This window comes from Buteo buteo, chromosome 3 (genome assembly GCF_964188355.1).
Source record: "Buteo buteo chromosome 3, bButBut1.hap1.1, whole genome shotgun sequence".
Taxonomy (NCBI): Eukaryota; Metazoa; Chordata; class Aves; order Accipitriformes; family Accipitridae; genus Buteo; species Buteo buteo.
Window position 1 is genome coordinate 1297203 of NC_134173.1, and position 19159 is coordinate 1316361.

The 19159-nt window shown below is 39.5% G+C and overlaps 1 protein-coding gene across 5 annotated transcripts in view; it reads right to left on the minus strand.

The window, feature by feature from the left end:
- The window catches only part of COBL (cordon-bleu WH2 repeat protein), a 160089-nt gene that overhangs the window by 48233 nt on the left and 92697 nt on the right, over positions 1-19159 (minus strand). For all 5 annotated transcript variants that reach the window (XM_075022695.1, XM_075022694.1, XM_075022697.1 and 2 more), the window contains 2 exons: positions 3767-3905; positions 697-867 (listed from right to left, as the gene is read on the minus strand). In XM_075022695.1, the coding sequence (XP_074878796.1) occupies positions 697-867; positions 3767-3905 (310 nt within the window). The remainder of the gene's footprint in view (positions 1-696; positions 868-3766; positions 3906-19159) is intronic.

A 19159-nucleotide genomic window follows, 5' to 3' on the forward strand; every position in this document is an offset into this window, starting at 1 on the left:
CAGGATCTACATGGGTGTGCGGGGCAAGCCCACAGAGAATATAATACGTGATCAAAGACTTGGACTGCATACAAAGATTGAAAGACAGTCGATGGATAAGCATGAAGAAGTAGCATGAAAACATGCTTTTCACAAATACACAAGGATGTGGAAAATATCATATTTCTTTGTCTGGTAACTGTTGCGCCCCAAGGGGAAGAGCACACAAAGGACTACTCAGAGATGGCACGGAAGATGTACCCATTAGGACAGCAAGGTCTTTAACAATATACAGCTCCTATAAATGGTTTAATTTTCCTAAGGGAGACACCCTGTAGTTTTTGACCTAGACTGATAGACCTATTGACTCTCAAGGGAACCCGTCTCTGGGGAGACAGAAAAACAAGCATGGAGAATTAATACAAGACAACAGATTTTTGCTTCCAGCTGCACAAAGTCACAAGGTTTGATGGTTGTTTCTAAATGCTTCCCTACAATGGCCAGGTATCATCCACAAAACTGTCTCCAAACAAGTGTTTTGTTTACTTTATATTAATTAGTTACACTGCATTGGGCATTTTAAAAGACAACAGGCTGGAAAAAAGGGAAAAAACAGACATGCATGTCTAGAGAGCAGAAAGGAAAGTCTGGAAAAGCTACCCCTGAGAGCAACCATCAGAAGAGTGGAAATGCAAATACACATATTTTCAAACATACGTTTAGGTACCAGCTCTGTTGGTGCTGTAACGTCTGCTTCTCTGTAACAGACTGTTGGATCCACAATGTCTCTGTCAGGAGGAGGGTAAGGTGGGGGTGGGGGGATCACTAACTGAGGTGGACCACGAGTGGTGCCTCTAGGAGGTTTTTGTGGCACCAGCCGTCCATCACCTACAGGGGGGATCAATTGACTAGTTACTTCATTGCAAGGTAACGATCTCTAGGTTTATTGTTATTTTTTCAACACACATTGACTTCCCTTACCCACATCCAAGGTCTCTCTGGATCTAATTTTGCTCTTATTTACCTCAAAATAATTAAGGGAGAAGGAAAAGCTAGGTCTCTCTTAAATCAACAGAATTGAGCCCAGCACATACGTGTGCATCACAACTAACAGTCAAAATCACCAGTTTTGGCAGACACAAGGAAGGAGAAAAAAAAAGTTAAAAAAAGCCCCAAAACTGAAAACAGCTACGTAAGGAAATGTGAAAAATGTGCGTTATTTGTATCTTCTTAAGTGCCAAACTGCCTGAATTTGTTGACCTCTAGGATAAGAGAGAGAATGAGGAAGATGCCTCAGGTCAGTATTTTGAAGTAGGTATCTTGACGGGTTTTTCTTTTCTTTTTCTGAGTAGGTTTCCTATTATTTTGACATTGTGAAGAAGCAGATGATTAAGTTGCTTTTTGCAAAACAGTGTTCTAAGCTATCAAAGGAAATGCTCATAACTTTGGCTGGGGGCTTATTTCAATACTATGTACAATAACTAAATAAATACATGAACCTTTGCACTATATTAACCATTTGCAACGTTTAAAAACTGCTGCCAGTTCGTAGTGTACAGACCTAGAGCTATTGCAATCTGGAAAGTCCTCAGAGGCTGAAGTGCACGGAGGAACCATGACTACCTGCTCGTTCTGCTCCCACACCCTGCCTTAAGCATCTGCTGTGGTTGCTGCTGCGGATGCATGCTGGCAGAGACAGACCTCTGCTCTGATCCATTCTGATCATTTCTATACTCTCAGGCTCATGCTCTGGTGCTGCTGAGAAGGGAAATAGCACCGAGAGGGAGGAAAAAAGATGAAACCATTATCAGTTTTTACTTAGGAGTCACTAGCTTCCAGAGATTCAAGACACAATGTAATGCTGGCAAACATGCAGGCCCTTTTTTACTGCTTTGAGAAAACCGGGCACAATACTTCAGGGTCACACTAAGTGATTCAGTATTGAATACTGAGGTGAATTTGCCAGTTGGAGAACATTTTTTACAGGATCTTTTGCTTTGATTCATGTGGCTAACTTGGGAGATACATACGTAGCTTTAATCCTTTTCCACCATGCGGCCGCCTATTTCTTGCAGCACGTTTTCCCCCTCACTACTGTCTTGCTTTTTTCACAGCTTTTCTCTCTTGCTTTCAGAGCCATCTGTGCTTTCTCATAGTTTTCTTGCAAGGGCCCCGAAGAGAGGCTGTTTTACCAACCTTCCCTTGCTGTAACATTTTTTTCTTGTTAATGAACACATTCATTCAAGAAAGTATCAGAAAATGAAAAGCACTGAAGACAGGGCTACTGTGGGACGAGTTCTTTGTCAGTGTAAAATAATAAGGCTCCATTAAAGTAAACGATACTACAGAATCCTACATCAGCAGAGTCTGGCCAGCAAGCACTTATGTACACAGTACTGAACGGACTAGAAGTGCCTCTGCTCTGCTTTATTTCATCTCTAACATTCCAAACAGCGATACAAAATAAAACAGAGCACTCACAAAAAGTTAAAGCAGCAAATGTCATCAGTAAGTGCCCAGAAGTAGGGCAAAGCACAAGGAGTGACAGACTGTAACATCTGCAAGGGTTAAAAGTAAGCCAATTTGCTGAAAACTCCTGGGCTACATGGCACAGCGATAACGTTCCCCTTCGAGGGTTTAAATAAGAGATGTCAATGGAGTCGAACGTGTCACAGGATAATGGACTCCTGCTGCTACATAAATGCTGAGGCATTAAATGTGAAGCATTTACTGAAAATAAATGTTGGAACAAAGCCAAGAGGTTTCTTTCTAAACTGTGAGGCATTTGTAATGTAAGTGATTATGTATGACAGGATGTCATATCTGTATGTCTTAGGCACTTTATGAAACATGAGGTCAAAGGCACGAACTGAAGTGCACTGAGTGCATCACGGCACTTGAAGAATGATTCTCTTAATGTACTGAAAAATGAGTTCCAATATGTGGGGTTATTATCTCATATCTTTACCCATCATAAAATCACTTTGTTTGCTAAAACACTTGTCCTCACTTGGGCAAAGCTCTCGCCAATCTGAATAAGCTAGCAGTCAGATAATGACCGAGGTCTGGGAGAACAGTCTTCGGTCCTTCTGTGCGAGAGTGAGCGTGGTCGCTGGAGGCTGGAGGGTCTTTCATTGTCTCCAGCCAGGTATGGCATTCCTTTGAGAGCACCAGTTCTGTTCTTCTACTAATTAGCTAAAGTCTCAGCAGAGATCGATACATAATAAAACTAAGGACTAAATTCAAAAGAAAAACTTCACTGAATATGGTCAGTTGATGTCAAACTGTTGGAAGACTACTGGAAAAGAAAATGTCTTCAGGCTTTAGGAACATGAGGAGATACTGAACCAGCTTGACTGCACTTCAGTTCTAGCAGGACCCCATGGCTTCAGATGCATTCAGTATTGCCTGGCCTATCTCCACTTACCAGCATTTCCCTTTACTATTTCCGTATTTCCATTAACTACCAAAACCACCATGACCTTAAAGGCACAGAACAGGCCCAAGGCTAGTGCTTTCGGGTACCCAGCGCGTACCAAACATTCAAATCATCTGATGAGTGGTATCTACCTTTTACTACCCTAGGGTACTCTAAATGGTGCCATTAAAAAAAGACGTAATATACAAACACTTATTTCCAGACTTTCATTCTGCAGAGAAATGCATTTTTTTTCCCCATGTTACAAAAGTTTCCGAACTCACAGCATAATAGAATTAAGGAAACTTCAAACAGCGAGCACTGAAAGCACATGCACAGGATTACCCAGGAGAAAAGAACACCTCTCACCCATTGTGCTCTTCCTCTTGTCTTCCCTCTCCTCTGTCCTGTTTGGCATGGCAGGAGTGGGCGGCGCGGATGCAGTGGGTGGAAGAGGGGCACGCCTCTTCTTTTTCCGTAAATCGTTTAGGGATGCTCCTTGTGAAATCTAGCAAAGTTGAAAAATAGGCACAGGAAAGGAGATGTTTTGTCAATGCCGTAAATTGTCAGTAACAAAAAAATATGTGATATCTCAGCACAGTATATTTATAATGAGCATTTACAGTGACAACAGGAGATTAACAAGACAGATCAGAAGAGGTATAGTAATATTGCACTCAGAAAAGAAAAGGGACAAGAACTGCAGATGAATGTCACAGTGGAAATACCGGTCTGGTAGACATTTGATGTTTTTGGTAAAAGGGAACCAGAGAGCCCAACGCTCAGCAATGCACAGTATGACATTACAAGTGTTGTTAAGCTTGAGCCATAACATGACCTTGCTTTTCTATTGGTTTCTTCAGACCTTAAATTATAGTTAAATACTCCAATTGGTATGTGTAGGGAATAAACTCTCTAATTTCTTTTATTTTCCTCTCAAATTCTTGTTTAAGGACTTCTGAGAGAAGAATCAGAATTGAAAGTTTGCTTGCATAGTGATATGAGATCATACTGTACTCTATTTATGTCTGCTGGACTTCACAGACATACTTTTGAAGATCTGTAACTCTTTGGCTTCCAATAATTGCAACATGCTGGCTGGCAAGCCAAGACTTCATTACTGTTTATGCTGCCTTTAAAAATAAGAAAATTTTTATTACAAGTGACTTGGGTTTCACTGGGTTGCATAATATTTTCTGTAGCTTATTGGAACTTAGCTCTCTTTCCTTTTTCCGGAAAAATAATAATAATACTAAAAACAAAACCACGTAGGAAAATCTGTTGGATTTTTATATTTGAAAGGTACTGACAACACTAGACAGAACCAGGTTTAGCTGAAGCAGAGGGTAATGGGAGCTGCCCACACATGGCATGCTGTTGGCATTCCCCAGTCTTCACTTGCATGACTTCACTGCTCTGTCCGTCCTGGTACTCCCCACAGCTGAAGATATCTAATATACAGAACTGCCTGGTGATTTTCTAATATTTCAAAGGCCTAAACAATAATAATAATAATAATCATCTTTCCTCTAACCCAGAGGATTAACGAACCATTAAAATACATTTGTTGTGGGAGATTTCAATAAACAAAGAGTAGCTTCACACTGCTCAAAGCTATTATCAAGAGTTCAGAGGAAAGGCACCCATTTACATGCATCCTTTCCCACGTTGAGTGAACATTCTGAGAATAAATGAATTTTACGAAGAGCAGGACGTGTATAGAGCGTCCCTCGCTTAGCCTTCCTTTTCAAAAGCACTCAGGAGGGTCTTAGGTTATAAAACACAAACATTGTTCCCACCTTTCAGGATCATGCTTTAACCATCGTGCCACATGACAATTGGACACTCTCCACCCCTTCTTGTTGAACCTGCACCCTGCACATGGAGAAACTTGGTAGTAACTGCACTGGACACAGAGCACGTTAACCAGGATGAGCTGCAGCTTTGTAGCAAACAGTTTCTATAAGGTGGAAGGGACAGAGGGTGGGAAAGAAAGGTGTCCTGGTCTTACTTCCTACTACCAGGGACTACTTCTGCATTTTTACATTAAATGTCCACTGGATACAGGACACAACTAAAGCCAGTGAGGCCAACCTAGATAAAGTTAGGCACAGTAAATGGGCGAGACTGTTAATAGTAACTAGTGATTTTGCAGACTCCAATTTTGGCCACCAAACTTCATGGAATTTGTAAAATTAGACTTATACCCAGAAAAGAGCAATAGGCCAAATGTTCAGGAATGGATACAGCAAAATTTTAGAGCTCCTCTGAAAAACTTTTGCCCAAAGTTATGGTGTTACTCCATATTAAGATGCGGCACCGCTCCTGATGAAAAAACTGCCTGCCAGTGGTCAGGAACTGACTGCCATCGACTTAAGTTGAATCACACCCTCCACCTCCCCAATTCTTCTAGAATTAGAATGCTCAATATTGAGCTGAACATGGGAAACTGTTCAGTGAAACGGGCTCATCAGGCTTTGGTTTACAGAGGAGGAATTACATGGAGGACAGCTACCTAAAGCTGCATTCTTCTCCATGTCTATTTGGGGCAACTGGCAAATAGGCACTTGGAAAAAACCCCACATTCTTCTGCACTGCATTTTAAATAACTAAAGTCATGTGAACATTTAATACTGTATCTTGATTCTTCAGGATACTACCTTACAAAAATGAGAAAATTATCAAAGCGGGGACTTTGATTAATCCGACTGCAAAGTCTTCAAAATTCAGTAGCTATGGTGAACTTGAATCATCTGGGAGATAGGCAGCATCTCAACTTCCCCCACACTTCATAAGCACAAGCCACGACTTCTGCGGATATTTAACGGCATTTTGCAGCTTCCACATTCACTCCTGTCTCTGCAGACAGAAAGGTCTGGAGGACCTTACTTGAGGACAAAAAATGGATGGACTCGTGATTTAAAAGATAAGTCTAGCAAATCTTGAGAATCAAGGCAGAAAGTAAGGAAGTGTGTGCTTGCACTTGAAATGACAAGAGATCACTAATCACCCTTCCCCAATACCAGATGAGTGAAGGATGTTCGTCTGGTATAGTCAAATTCCTCAAAGACACATTACTGCTTTACTAAGAAGTAAGGATCCTTGTCAGAAGCCAGCTTATCTTTTTCAGCTCTATACATTTTTCTTTAGTTGAATCTTCTGAGGAACCTCGAATCTTCTGAGATATATGTATGGATGAACATGCTGCTACAGCTAAAGAAAAGGCTAGAAAATAGTGCACAACTGCAATAATGTAAGTGTGTTCAAATACACACCAAAAATGCTTTTATTATACTGTCAGCTCAGTGCAGTATACTTCACAAACACCATAAAGAAGATGAAAAGCTTGTTTAAAGTCAGCCACACTACAATGTATATAACAAGTGTCTAGTTCAAGAACAGGTCATAAAAATTGTTGAAAGTAGTTCTTAAACACCAACCTCGGTAAACCTATGAGGCTAAACATAAATGGAAAAAACACAAAGAACATTCTGTTTGTTTCTTGCAATTGTATATACCAAAACAATAGAACTTGAAAATAATTTGTTATGGCTGGCTGCTTCTTTTATAAAGAAATGAAGCCTTAACAACATTATCTGAAGTAATTTCCCATCCAAACTTTGTTACAGGAGCCCCTCTCTGAGCGTAACAGAGTACTTCCTAGTCTTAGCACTTGTGCTTCACCTATGTAGCATTTCTAACTAGAAGAAATTATTAAGTCAGCTTCTGTTACACAATGAATACCTTATTATTAAAGATGTTAACAAGTGTTCCCTGACTGTAATTAATACCATTAACTGAGCTAGAAATCAATAAAGTGGGCAAAAAGGACATAAGCCTGACAAATAGTGTCACTTCTGTTCCCGTATTGATGAGAACACATATGATGCAAAAAACAATTTTCCATTAAATTCATGTCATAGCTCACATGCTGTTTTGAAAAATACTTCCAATATTGCAGACAAAATATCTGAGGAATGTGCTGAATGTGTTTTCTGTCTGTGAAAGCTCAACATCTTTATTAAAATGTGAGGACTTTAGATAAGATTTTAGAATATATTTAGAGCCTAACAACAACATCATGGGGAGGTTATGTGTCAAAATTGTGTGGAAAAGAATCCTACAAGGCTAATGCTTGAAATTTTCAATCAGTAGCATTTGACAGACACCTTAATTGCAAAATGTCTGTGGATACCGCAAGAGTGGATGTGTAAATTGAGTTTGAGTTTCCTCATGCGTAAGAGTTCAGTATTTTCTTTGGGTTAGGTTGCACTGAATACAAATTAATGAAAAATATTAATGGAGGCCCAAGGAAACAAAAGCCACCACCACCAAAAATTCATCAAGCATTCAAAGATAAGGAGGTTCTCAGATAAACTTCCAATGTGAGCTCCGCTGCTTTGCCTTGCCTGTCCTCTACTTACAGGTCAGACACTGGTTTTGTATTTATCAACCCTTTCCTATTAATCTTTCTAACATAAAAGTTTATCTGTGTAAGTACTTGCTAAGTCATCTGGCAAATGCCACCTTTCTTTTATTCACAGACCAAGCTAGGCCTAAAGTTACTGCAGGTTTGCTGCTACCGAAACTGAGCCTCCTTCTGTGAGCCAGAAACTCTATGTTAATTTGTGCTCCTCTGTCCCTCCAGTATCTACCAACATTCACAACCCACTCGATGACACGGACTACATATCTCAGTCATCCGAATCACTACTTTGACCAAGAAGGAAATCTCACTCTACTGTCTCCAAAGACAGATTAAAGACTCTACAATAACATATTCAGAGCACCGCACATACGCAAGTCTGTCCCCTTAAGGATAGCCCACATACCCTTGCCATAGGTGGTAGAGAAAAAGGGACTGGGCTTAACGCAACCTTGGAAAGTACACGAGTGGGCAGACGAGGAAAGTACACGAGTGGACATACGAGAGACACGTACTTTCTGTAGGACTGAGAAAGAACTTGGAAAAAAGCTGGGTGATCTCCACTCAGAAGCACAACTAAGAACACAAGTAAGGAAGAACAACAACTTTAAAATTGCCTTGGACTTGCACACTAAAAGCGAACAGCACCTTCTTGAGTTACCTGGAACAGGTTTTCCCTGAACAACTGCAGGTATCTGTGTTGTAGCTGGCATCTATGCTTACTGGAGAAAGCCTGGACAACTGACAGACAGGTCTAAACAGTTCTAACTGTGCCTTAACAGAAAACCCCTCAGTGGATCTAGTCAATACGTGATTGAGATGTTAAAAAAAAGTGCATAGCTTGTGTTTCAAAATCCAAACCACTCTTCCCAATATTTTCATAAACATTACAAGAAACATTTGTCTTACGGCAACAGATTTTTCCTTTTACTCTCACTGCTATCATTTTGCCATAGGAAAGGAAAAAGGGAAACTTGAAAACCTAACAATTTTCCAGGTTTGCAGTTTAACAAAATCGGCCTTAGAGGAATTTTCTTCCTGCTCAAACGCTGTAGCTGCAGCTGATACACATATTCTATCAGCAATAGGATTATGTCTGGAATAAGGATTGTTTTTAAGGGATGTCCCATGGTGGTTTAGCATATACAAATAAAATTTGTATAGCATACGATATAAACTGTGTGAGGAAAGATCATATACTCTCTTGCTTCTTTCTCCTTTTTATGCAACATTACACGTCAGGATCTTTCATTGTTTTATAGAACAACTGTCTAATTTGTATACAAAATGTCTTGTTCGGGCAAACAGTGAGTGATTGTTTGTAGAAATGATTTTTAGAAGTAAATAAAAAGGATTGGAAAAAGAACACATGGATTCAATCACTGGCATGCCCTGACTACAAACTGGTTTCCATCATCCAACACTGAGTAGACACACACTCTGATTTAAGCAAGCCAGATTCTGATACACCTGCTGGTGATGATATCGTGTGGGGTCAGAATGCCTATCAAATTACGAGAGTGTTTAAATATGAACCACAGAAAAATTCAGAGCTAACTTGTAACGGAACAACAGTATCACCCCTAACTATGTGTGGGACCATCCCAACCCTCTTCCCTTCACAAAGAATTTTAAGAAATCTTGAAATAATTAAGAGCCATTTTCTAAGAAGCTCTAGAAGGAAAAAGAAAAGACACATGTTTTATTAACCAGTTTTAAACTCCTGATATAACCATAACTGCACTGATCCTTTATAGCATTGTAAGAAAGACAAGTGGTAGATTGGTATGTAAGAAAGATTTATGGTTTGAAAGTTTTTAAAAATATTTTGCTCTGATTTTGTACATAATTTAAAGCAGTTGAGAAGAAAATATTTTGATCCAAGAGGAGCCGTTCTAGGAAAATCAGAGAGATAAATCTTTCAGCTGCAGAACGGAGACATAAATCTGTCCACGAAACTTGACGATATAAAAGCTATTCTATCCAGCTGATTCTGCATTTTCACAGGGCAACAGATGCTTCAACATGCCTAGCACTAGAAACCACAAGAAGTCCCAACTGAACATTAATGTGTCTTAAACAACATTTACTCATATGTCTAATATTCCCTGGACAGGTCATACATTATTAGGCTTTTCACTGGCACACACTGACAAAGGAAAATTCAAGGAGCTCTCAAAGAAACTGGGTGTATGAGCAATTCATGAAGCTGACCACTGTAAGTTATGTTGTATTAAATTGCCTATTCAGCACCGAACTTCTCTACCTTGTTTCCTTATTGGGTAGTACCCCATTTCATTTGATTAAACACTGAATGTTTAATCCACAAGCACGTTACAAACAGCATCCAAAGACAGCAGTCTGATGTTTCCCAAAACCATGTCCTTATGTTGCAGAATGCATTTGTGTGGGTTATTTAAAATGCTTACTAGGATCTCACGCAATGCAACAACATATTGCAAAAACAACATACACAGAGATACTAAAAAACATGGCACATGGAAACAGTTTTAAAGAGGAAATTATTTGAAAAACTTGTCATTTTGATAAAATGCACAGAAATAACTACACTTCAGAAATTAGCAAGCAATTTCTCCGGATCGGTCATTTTAGTTCTGTACATCTTGATTTTTCAGTGTTGGATCTCACAAACCTGACAATAAAATTAATAATGATAACAAACTTAGAGGGAGATTTTTAAATAAGCCATACAAATAAGGATGCTGTGATAGCAAGACTGACATTTGGACTGACTAGACCCAATCGCTCGTGTTACACTGGACACACCACTCACGTGGAAGAAGTTTAGATTGGAGATTCCCAAGCTACTGCCAACATGCGTTCAAGTCCGCAACGTAACACCGACTAACTCTTCAAGCAGGACAACCACGTTTGTGTCCTGACACAACACAGCTCAGCATCAGGGTGTTTCCTCCTGACTTTGAAGCTCTGCACCACGCTTCCTTGGACTGCGTTTGGCCCACGTGGTGGTTGCACCCCAGCCATACTCATGGCCTCAGCTTCCGAGCTGCTTTGCTGCTGGAAGCGTTCAGGCGCTGTGATAAGTGGGAAGTCTGGCTTATAACTGGAGTGCAAACTGCATTGCTTTTCTGAAAATAACCTTACCATTAATATTTTAATCAGATGCCACAAAAATTGTCTCATTTTGCCCACTTTTATGCTGCTTAATTTCAAATTAATTTTTTCTCCTTATATGATTCTGGTATTGAACAGGGTTTTGTAATGAAATTTAGTATTCATTATCAAAAATCAAGCTGTGACTGCAAAAACATCTCAGTCTTAATAACAGGCAAAAAGCTTAGCACTACTGAATTTTACAGAAATTGCTATGCTCTTGCTATTTTATTCATAAAATGAGGAAGACAAAAGCCAAGGATGTCCTTGAATACTCAGCTGATTGGCGACAGAAAGCTAAATCAGTTGACACAAGAAAGCCACTGCAAGGTGAAGGGGCAAGCTCATTTTTCCATCTGTTTTTATTGAACACACCCTCTGTGAAATGCCATGGTCAAGGGCAGTTAAAAATTAATGTCATTCTAATCTTCTTTAAACACTTTAACTTGTTCAGTTAAACGTGTCAGACAGGAAACTATCCATAAACAAATTTGAGATGTTAAATTACTAAGATAGCTGTGATTTCCTTCTTTTGCAAAATCTCATTACTAGCTGCAATATTATTTCCACTCAAGGAAGTCACTCTACAACACCAAATATTTTCACATGCATTGAAACATGTAGACTACACAAGTCTGCGGATGTTTGCTTTGGCAAAGAATTTAACTTCCTCTGTTTCTCTGAATACAATGTAATCCTCCTCATTTATGTCTTCATTTGGGCGGGGGGGGGGGGTGGGGACAACAAAAAACCCTCAAACACTTAAAAATCACATTTTAAAACCACTACAAACTGATTTGCTACTAAGATTAATTTCTCCTCTAGAGAAGTTAAACAAAAAAGGCAAAAAACACCTCAAAATTTCGTTTCATGTTTGTGCTTATCTTAGAACAATACAATTAATAGAACAAATGAACATTAGTAAGAGCTTAAAATACATAGTAGGACCGCAGCTCATATTTCTTCTGACAACTTTGTGAAGGAGTTTGACGCAATCAATGTCATCTCCTTGAGTCATTGCCTTTGGGAAAGGCACTGGCCTAAGGATTTTATACCTCACCTTTTCTTCCTCAGTCTCACATCCAGGCTGGCTGATTGGTTGATCTGCTTGCCTGTCCTTAAAAATCTGAGAGATGTTATGAGCCAACTGAAGATCTGCAAAATTTATTTTGCATCTTTCTCCAATTTTCTGCCAAAAGGATAGGTTGTAGCTTAAAATCTGTTAGGGCTAGGAAGTGGAGGGCAATCACACCAACATTTGATCAGGAACAAGGAGAACCATACCTTTTCTACTGCCACTAGGCAACATACCTCCCTGGAGCTTAAGTTTTCCTCTACACTTAGAATATTCTTGCCAAGTTGAATGTCTAGTGCTTAGCACTAAGTCCTAGGCGATCACCTCGGAAGTCTTCTCGATTTAGAGAAAAACATACCTGACCTATTTCTAGTGTTCAACTCCCTTACATCAGCCCTCTCCATGTGCGGGCACACAGAATGCCTGGGAAACCTGGTTTGGGTGGTAAGTCAAGTGATACTTTCCAATTCCGTTCCAATTTCATAGAACCATGGAATGGTTTGGGTTAGAAGGGACCTTTAAAGATTATCTAGTCTATTCCATCCCTTCGCACTGTCCCCTGCAAACTTCCACCCAAGTCTAGTTCCTTCCAGCACTTCGGAAGGGCAGCCAGAAGCCCCGACTTCCACAATCTTTGGAAACCGAGAAGAGGGTGGAATAGCAAAGCATTCCCACAGCGCCAGTGAGATGTGTTACTAGGGGCTGTGGCGTAACACGGCCCTACATCAAGCTACTCCCCACAACTATGAGATTTTTATCATCCAAAATTACAAACAGACTGTGCTCTGAAGATTTGTTACAGAAACCCACGATGGCACTCCACTTGCTATCCACGTCTGGAAGCATCAGGGACACAGAGCTGAGCAGGACTCAGGGGTTGTCTGTTGAGCTACGGCATTCTGATTAAGATGAGCACACTGCAAACAAACGAGGTGCTATTTCTCCCAGTGACCTGCACCATCCATCCTCTAAAGAGGTGAAAACTGAAGCGGTGTGCAGTCAGAGGAACTGGATTTGCATTCCCCTCTCCCCACTTCTATTACTTTCGGGATATGACTGTGAAACTCAAAAAAACCAGCGTGAAGTAGCAGAGAACAGCTTTTACAGGATTAGAGTTGTGATGTTTTTCCTTGCTCATTTGGCTAAACAATGACCAGAATGGAATGCTATTAAGCCATTAAATTAAACCAAATTTACACAGCACGCATTTACTTAGCTAATTTTTCTATTCTATAATTTTTTTACCTTTTTAATTTAGGATCTAAGAAAGGTGGAGTTACAAGCAAAATCTAAGAAACGACATAAACCCAGGTTCTAAATTAAGCATGGTGTTAGGGTCATTTTTCATTGCATACCGAATGCCAGTTCCTTAGGAGCCTCGCTGCTTAAAATTATCTTTGTCTATTAACTTCCCCTAAATACCTTGCCCAACAAAGCCTAATAATTACTTGACACATACTTTCTCTTTAATGAGAGTTAAAGCTTACGATGACATCAGCCTGTCCTATTTGTCTGTGACTTGCAAGCCAGATGAAGTTTACTTACTAAATGTTGCAACCCTGCCAAAATTCAGGGCTGCATAGAACAGTATGTTCGGGCCCTGATGTCTTGCCAGTTTTCAATGAAGTGCTTGACAGAGACCACATGTGGAGGTCAAGTGATACTATCATGATCTCACCAGATGGTAAGTTGTGGTATTATTCCCAAGGCAGGTAGTATAGTCTGTTCAAAAACAGTTGGCAGGTGATCCATGAACTCACAGCCAGAAGCAACTGGATTATTGCAAAAGATCAAGAACGCTATTGATGTTCGCGAAAAGACTATTCCAAGAATTTTTCTTGCACGTAATTCGAGGGCTCGACTCTCAAGGTGTACGTTTTCTTGCAAAAAAATAAAAGGATCTATTTTACTAACTGCTATCTTAAATCAGAAGCCCTCCTGTCAAACGAACCTTGTATTCTTGCATGATTATTGTGTGATGTAAATTAAATGGTAAAATAAAGACACTGCAAGCTCACATTGCTTGGGTTCTTGTACATATTAACGATCACCAGGTCATTCTGACTTTCATGTCAATTCAGAGGTTGTATCTACACAAGTAGGAGTGTGGGACTGGACTACTTCACAGAGAACAAGAAAGCAGAACATGGAGGAATTGTACAAAATCTTGCAGATTACATTCTCCCACCCCTCTACAGTAACAGCCTATCCAAGTCAAAGTGTGAAGCATTCAGTACTTCACACAGTCCAGCCTTCAGTTAAAGCAGGTAAGCAATTTTAATCACTACTGAACTGACATTGCTACTATTTCTAAAACTGCAATAAAGCCACACAATAGACTCCTCTTATGAAGCAGCAGCTTTTTTCCCCAAGCTAAAGAAACAGTATTCTCCTTTCAGAAAAAGACATAATTTTAAAGCAGACTTTAAAATTTTAAGTTCCTCTGTTGCAAAACCTATTAATTGACCATGAACTTTATCTGAGTAAAGCCAGATTCTCAAAGGGTCAGGACAAAAGCAGTCTTACTTCCCCTTGCAATTCTGAGAGGCTGCACCTTCTGGCTAACATCAAAACTGAAATTCTGAAATTCTGCATGAACATCCTAGTTTGTACTGGCCAAACTTCAGAAAAAAATACAATCAACTGCACTTAATCACTTCGTGACTGAGAAAGTTAAGAATCCTTTTAATTAATTCATCACAGGGACACCTTATTCTATTTAAAATTATGGGACAGAAGAGTTGGAAAATAGGTATATTAATAACAAATTAAAAAAAACCCAAAACACCACAAATACTCCTGGAAAATAAGTGGTTGCCTAAAAAAAGTTGCCTCAAGTTATTATAATGCTTTCTGAAATTTTGTTTTTAAAATGGGACACATGCTGCTAGTAAGCAAACGTGCAGCAACACGAAGTTGAGCATTAGGAGCTCTAAAGAGGATGGGTGGCAATTTGGACTGAAACTATGGAATTTCTGTAGGTGTACAAAGAAAATTCTGTGATATAATATTAAAATGTAACATACCCTTAACCAATACTCTGAAGATATTGAGAAAGTAGTCACTACAGTGCATGTATCATCTAGCTGTAGCCTTTGGTAACTACTTTAAAAGAATTAACATGTTTGATTAAGTGTGCATATACCAGAATTAGTTTTTAGAGCTGTTCTTCTCCTAAAAAGAAGTACAAACTACTCCCTTTCACTAGCAGCTTTTTTGGAGCCTTCCTAAATTTGATGCTTTAACTGACAGCAAGATAAGGTTTCAGCCATCATTGCAATCTTCTCTCTTTTTCTCTTAATTTGGGCCTGCATCATTTATCCAAACTGGAGTATACTTGTTCAGCTAAATTAAGCATCCAGACTGCGCAGCACACATTATCTGATGTTCTCTCAGCTGGTTTCATGTTTACCATCTGAGCATTGTTTTGTCAGACATGAAAAGAACAAGTCTGGATACTTCCCATTCAGCTATCTGAATGTCAGTCATGTTTAAAGCTCTTTGGGAAAAATGATCAAAACACCTTCAAATTGGAAATTAATTGTTCTGTATTCTGATTTCTTAGTCATTTACCACGGTGTAGGGCATTTTAAGGACCACAGACCTCTTTTACTACTCACTCTCGTTTCTACTAATTGGTTCCAGTACATCTTGGTAATGGAATTTGCAATAGGATAGCACTAACCAGGTTCAGCTCCAGTAGAAATATTAAATAGAAAAAACTTTTCAGGTTTATGACCAATTACAAAGATGATTGTTTCTATAAAACTTAATGTATGTCATCACAGAATTTCATGTCTGTGAAGGGCGAGTGTTTATACGTGGCTTTTTCAACACAAGGCAATTAACTGGAAGTCATTAAGAAAAGCTCCACCCTTATACACTCTTCTTAAAGAAATACTGCCCAGTCCTTCCAGCAAAAGCAGACAGATCCACGAAAGCAGCACACCATACGAGATCAATTTGACTTGCTGTCTCCTGAAAGGCAGAAATATCATCATTTGCTAAACAAAATAATAGCCCCATCACTGCCCAAGACAGAAGTGTTCCAACAGTTCCTTCTTCAGAGGATTTGCAATCTGGAGAATACCTGGCACGCACCTGGATCTGACATCGATTTCAAATGGAATGGGATCAAGTCTTTCATGCAGCTTCTTCTTTTGTCAGTGAAAGGCCCACGTCCAATAGAGTGCACTGGACATCACCCATACAGCTCCCAGCTACCTGTAATTTGACCTGCACACCTGCATCTCAGTATTTTGAGATTCAGCCCAGAGGGGCTGCAAATATGACCCTCAGAGTCCTGCAGGGCTCTTTGATACTGCAGTCACAGCACTAAGTTTTAACATGTATACCAGGCAAGTTGCTTTAGGGTTCATGCCGGAAAATTCTTACTGCTTATGTGATTTACTGGCAAAACTTATGGCCTCATTCTGCAAGTGCAAAGTTTTGCACTTATGAGCACAAAACAAAGAGAGCGATGATTGGGAATAGCAACCAAAGACAGCTGTTTCTGTTTTTAACGAGAGACATGTTGCCTGTTTATCAAATTACCAGTGATAAGAAGACCTAGTGAAGTCATTGAGAATGCTGCCAATGACTTTCCTGGAGTGGTATCAGATCATATGAGACAAATATTTAGGTATGAATCTCTTCAGTATTCTCCAAAAATAGCTGTACTGGGTTAGACCAAGGGTTCTGCTCAGGCTTCTGTATCAGACTGGGGCAATCACCTAGAGGACAGCAGAAGAAAAAGGAAGGTATGTTCGATACTACCTTCTCCCTAATACTTTTGCAGCCACCCACCATCTTCATGTCAGGGACTTCCTGGTGTGGTTTATATCTAAAAGTTTGCAACAGATCTGTCATCCAGCATTTGTTCAGTCTCCTCTTGAGCCCATGGAAACTTTTAGCGCCCACATTAACCCTTGGCAAGGAGTTCCACAGATTTACTGCTTGCATGAAGAACCACTCTCTTTGGTTTTGCGTGGTTTGCCTGTTTCCTACCAGCTTGAAATGCTCTTGTAATGGCTGACTGAACGGTCAAATCCCTATCCGTAGTCTTCACGCCACTTTTTCAAGATGAGGAATCATGGTTTACTTAAGTTGTACAGTTGTCCCTGTATTAAGCTACTGCACACCTTCGATCACCCTTGATGCCCTTCCATGAGTCTCTTCCCATTCTGTAATACCCTGCTGAAACAAGGGGAACGCTGTTGTAGTATTTAAGATGGCGTAATAAAGCTCACAATACAGTGGTGTAATAAAGTTCTCTTTTTACCCTCTTTTCCTCGGCTAAAATGCTCTGCATCTGATTTGCTTTTTTGATTGCTGTTGAGCTTTGAGCTGACTTTTTTCAAAGAAATATGTCTTATGATCCTAAGGTCTTCCTAACTGGTTACTGCCAGCTGAGAGACCGATATTTTACAAGGTATTAGGGAAAATTCAGAGTGGTCTTTTCTCATGTATATCACTTCACACTTACCTACACAGAATTTTACTTGCCTTCACCTGCAAGTGCTGCCAGCACTCAATCTCATAAGGTCTTTCAACAGTTGTTTTTCACACTCAGCCTTGTCCTTACTATCTGGATAACTCAAGTACCAGCAATAAACTTTGTCACTCCACTGTTTTTTCCCAGGTCACTTCTTAATATATGATGAACATGGATCCTCCAATACTCCAAAGCTGTTGCAACATTCCAACACTAGATGAGCGGATCATTTACTCCTAACCTGCGATTCCTCTTTTCTTTACTGTCAGTTATTTAAGAGTAAGATGACCTTCCTCCTTATGGAACAGAGACTTGGTTTCGTTTCCTTAAGAAATCCCTGGTGAGGGAACTCAGTAGAAGCTTTGTGGAAACCTAGACAGACTGTATCAACCAGATCACACATATCCATCTGTTTGCTGAATGCGTCAAGGGCACTCGAAGATAGTTGTAAGGATAGTTTCTGTTTTACTAATGCTACATTTACCCTATTCGTTATCTTCAGAGATGACAACTAGTTAAATTCTCTATTATATTTCTGGTAATTTTCCCAGTACATAAGGCACATTAGGAGGCTTATAGGATTCTCAATTTCCCTTATACTTTGCAACACCAACTCTACTTCCACCTTTTTTCTCTGAATTTCTTTATGAAAATCCAAAATGTGGCATTGGTAGCATTTGGCAATACTATTCAGTAACATTTTCTCTATTTTTTGCTCCACACGGTAGAAAGACTTAATACAGATACAGTTATTTTATACAATCTTTTCGATTTCAGATAGCACTGCAGTCTCCAGTGCATTATCTTGAGAATACTGTGCAGAGCTGCTGCTCAGACAAAGGAACTAGAGCGCACTCCATAGACAAAGGAACTGAAGTGCATACCTTACCTACGTTAGTGGACAAGTTTGATGTTCATTATCTGCCTATGTGGGCAACCTTAACCTGTGAAAAATGTAAAACACAGTTGAACTGGTTTACCATCTTAGAAGAATAGTAGGCAATCCTCTGGCCAAAAAGTAAGGCAGTGTTTATGTCAGTGTGGCAAAACAAATGATTTTTATATGTCTTTATGAGCAAAGGGAAAAAACCCCTTCATACCCACAAATGCTCAACATCTATAGAAATGCATAAATGAAATAAATAAGCTTCTAAATCAAATTTCAGACAGAACAACTGGAATAAAGGGCCCAAAGAGAGATGAATACTAAAAGCCTAATGGAAATTTTCATAATTACCGTGCAGTATTTACAGCCTAGTACATGAGAAATAAGCGACTGCTACACAAATTTGATGTGAAATACAGAGAAATAGATACACTCTCCATTTTTAATGGGTTTATCTATTAATATCTATCTGTATTAACACGCAGACATAGACTCAGCCACTCTCTGACCTTATGAAAATACTGCCTCATGCTAATTGTGTAAGAAGTCCCCAGCCTCTTAATCTGGCAACTTACAGCAATACGGTGTGCACTTCAGCACCTAATATCCAAACTCTAATTATAAAGACATCTCATACATTCTTGACTATCTGTTGACTTCTTAAAAAAAAAAAATTCTTTTCTTTAAGCTTACATAACTTTGGCACCTGAACAGTATTCTGGAGAAAGAGCATCTTTAATAAAGAT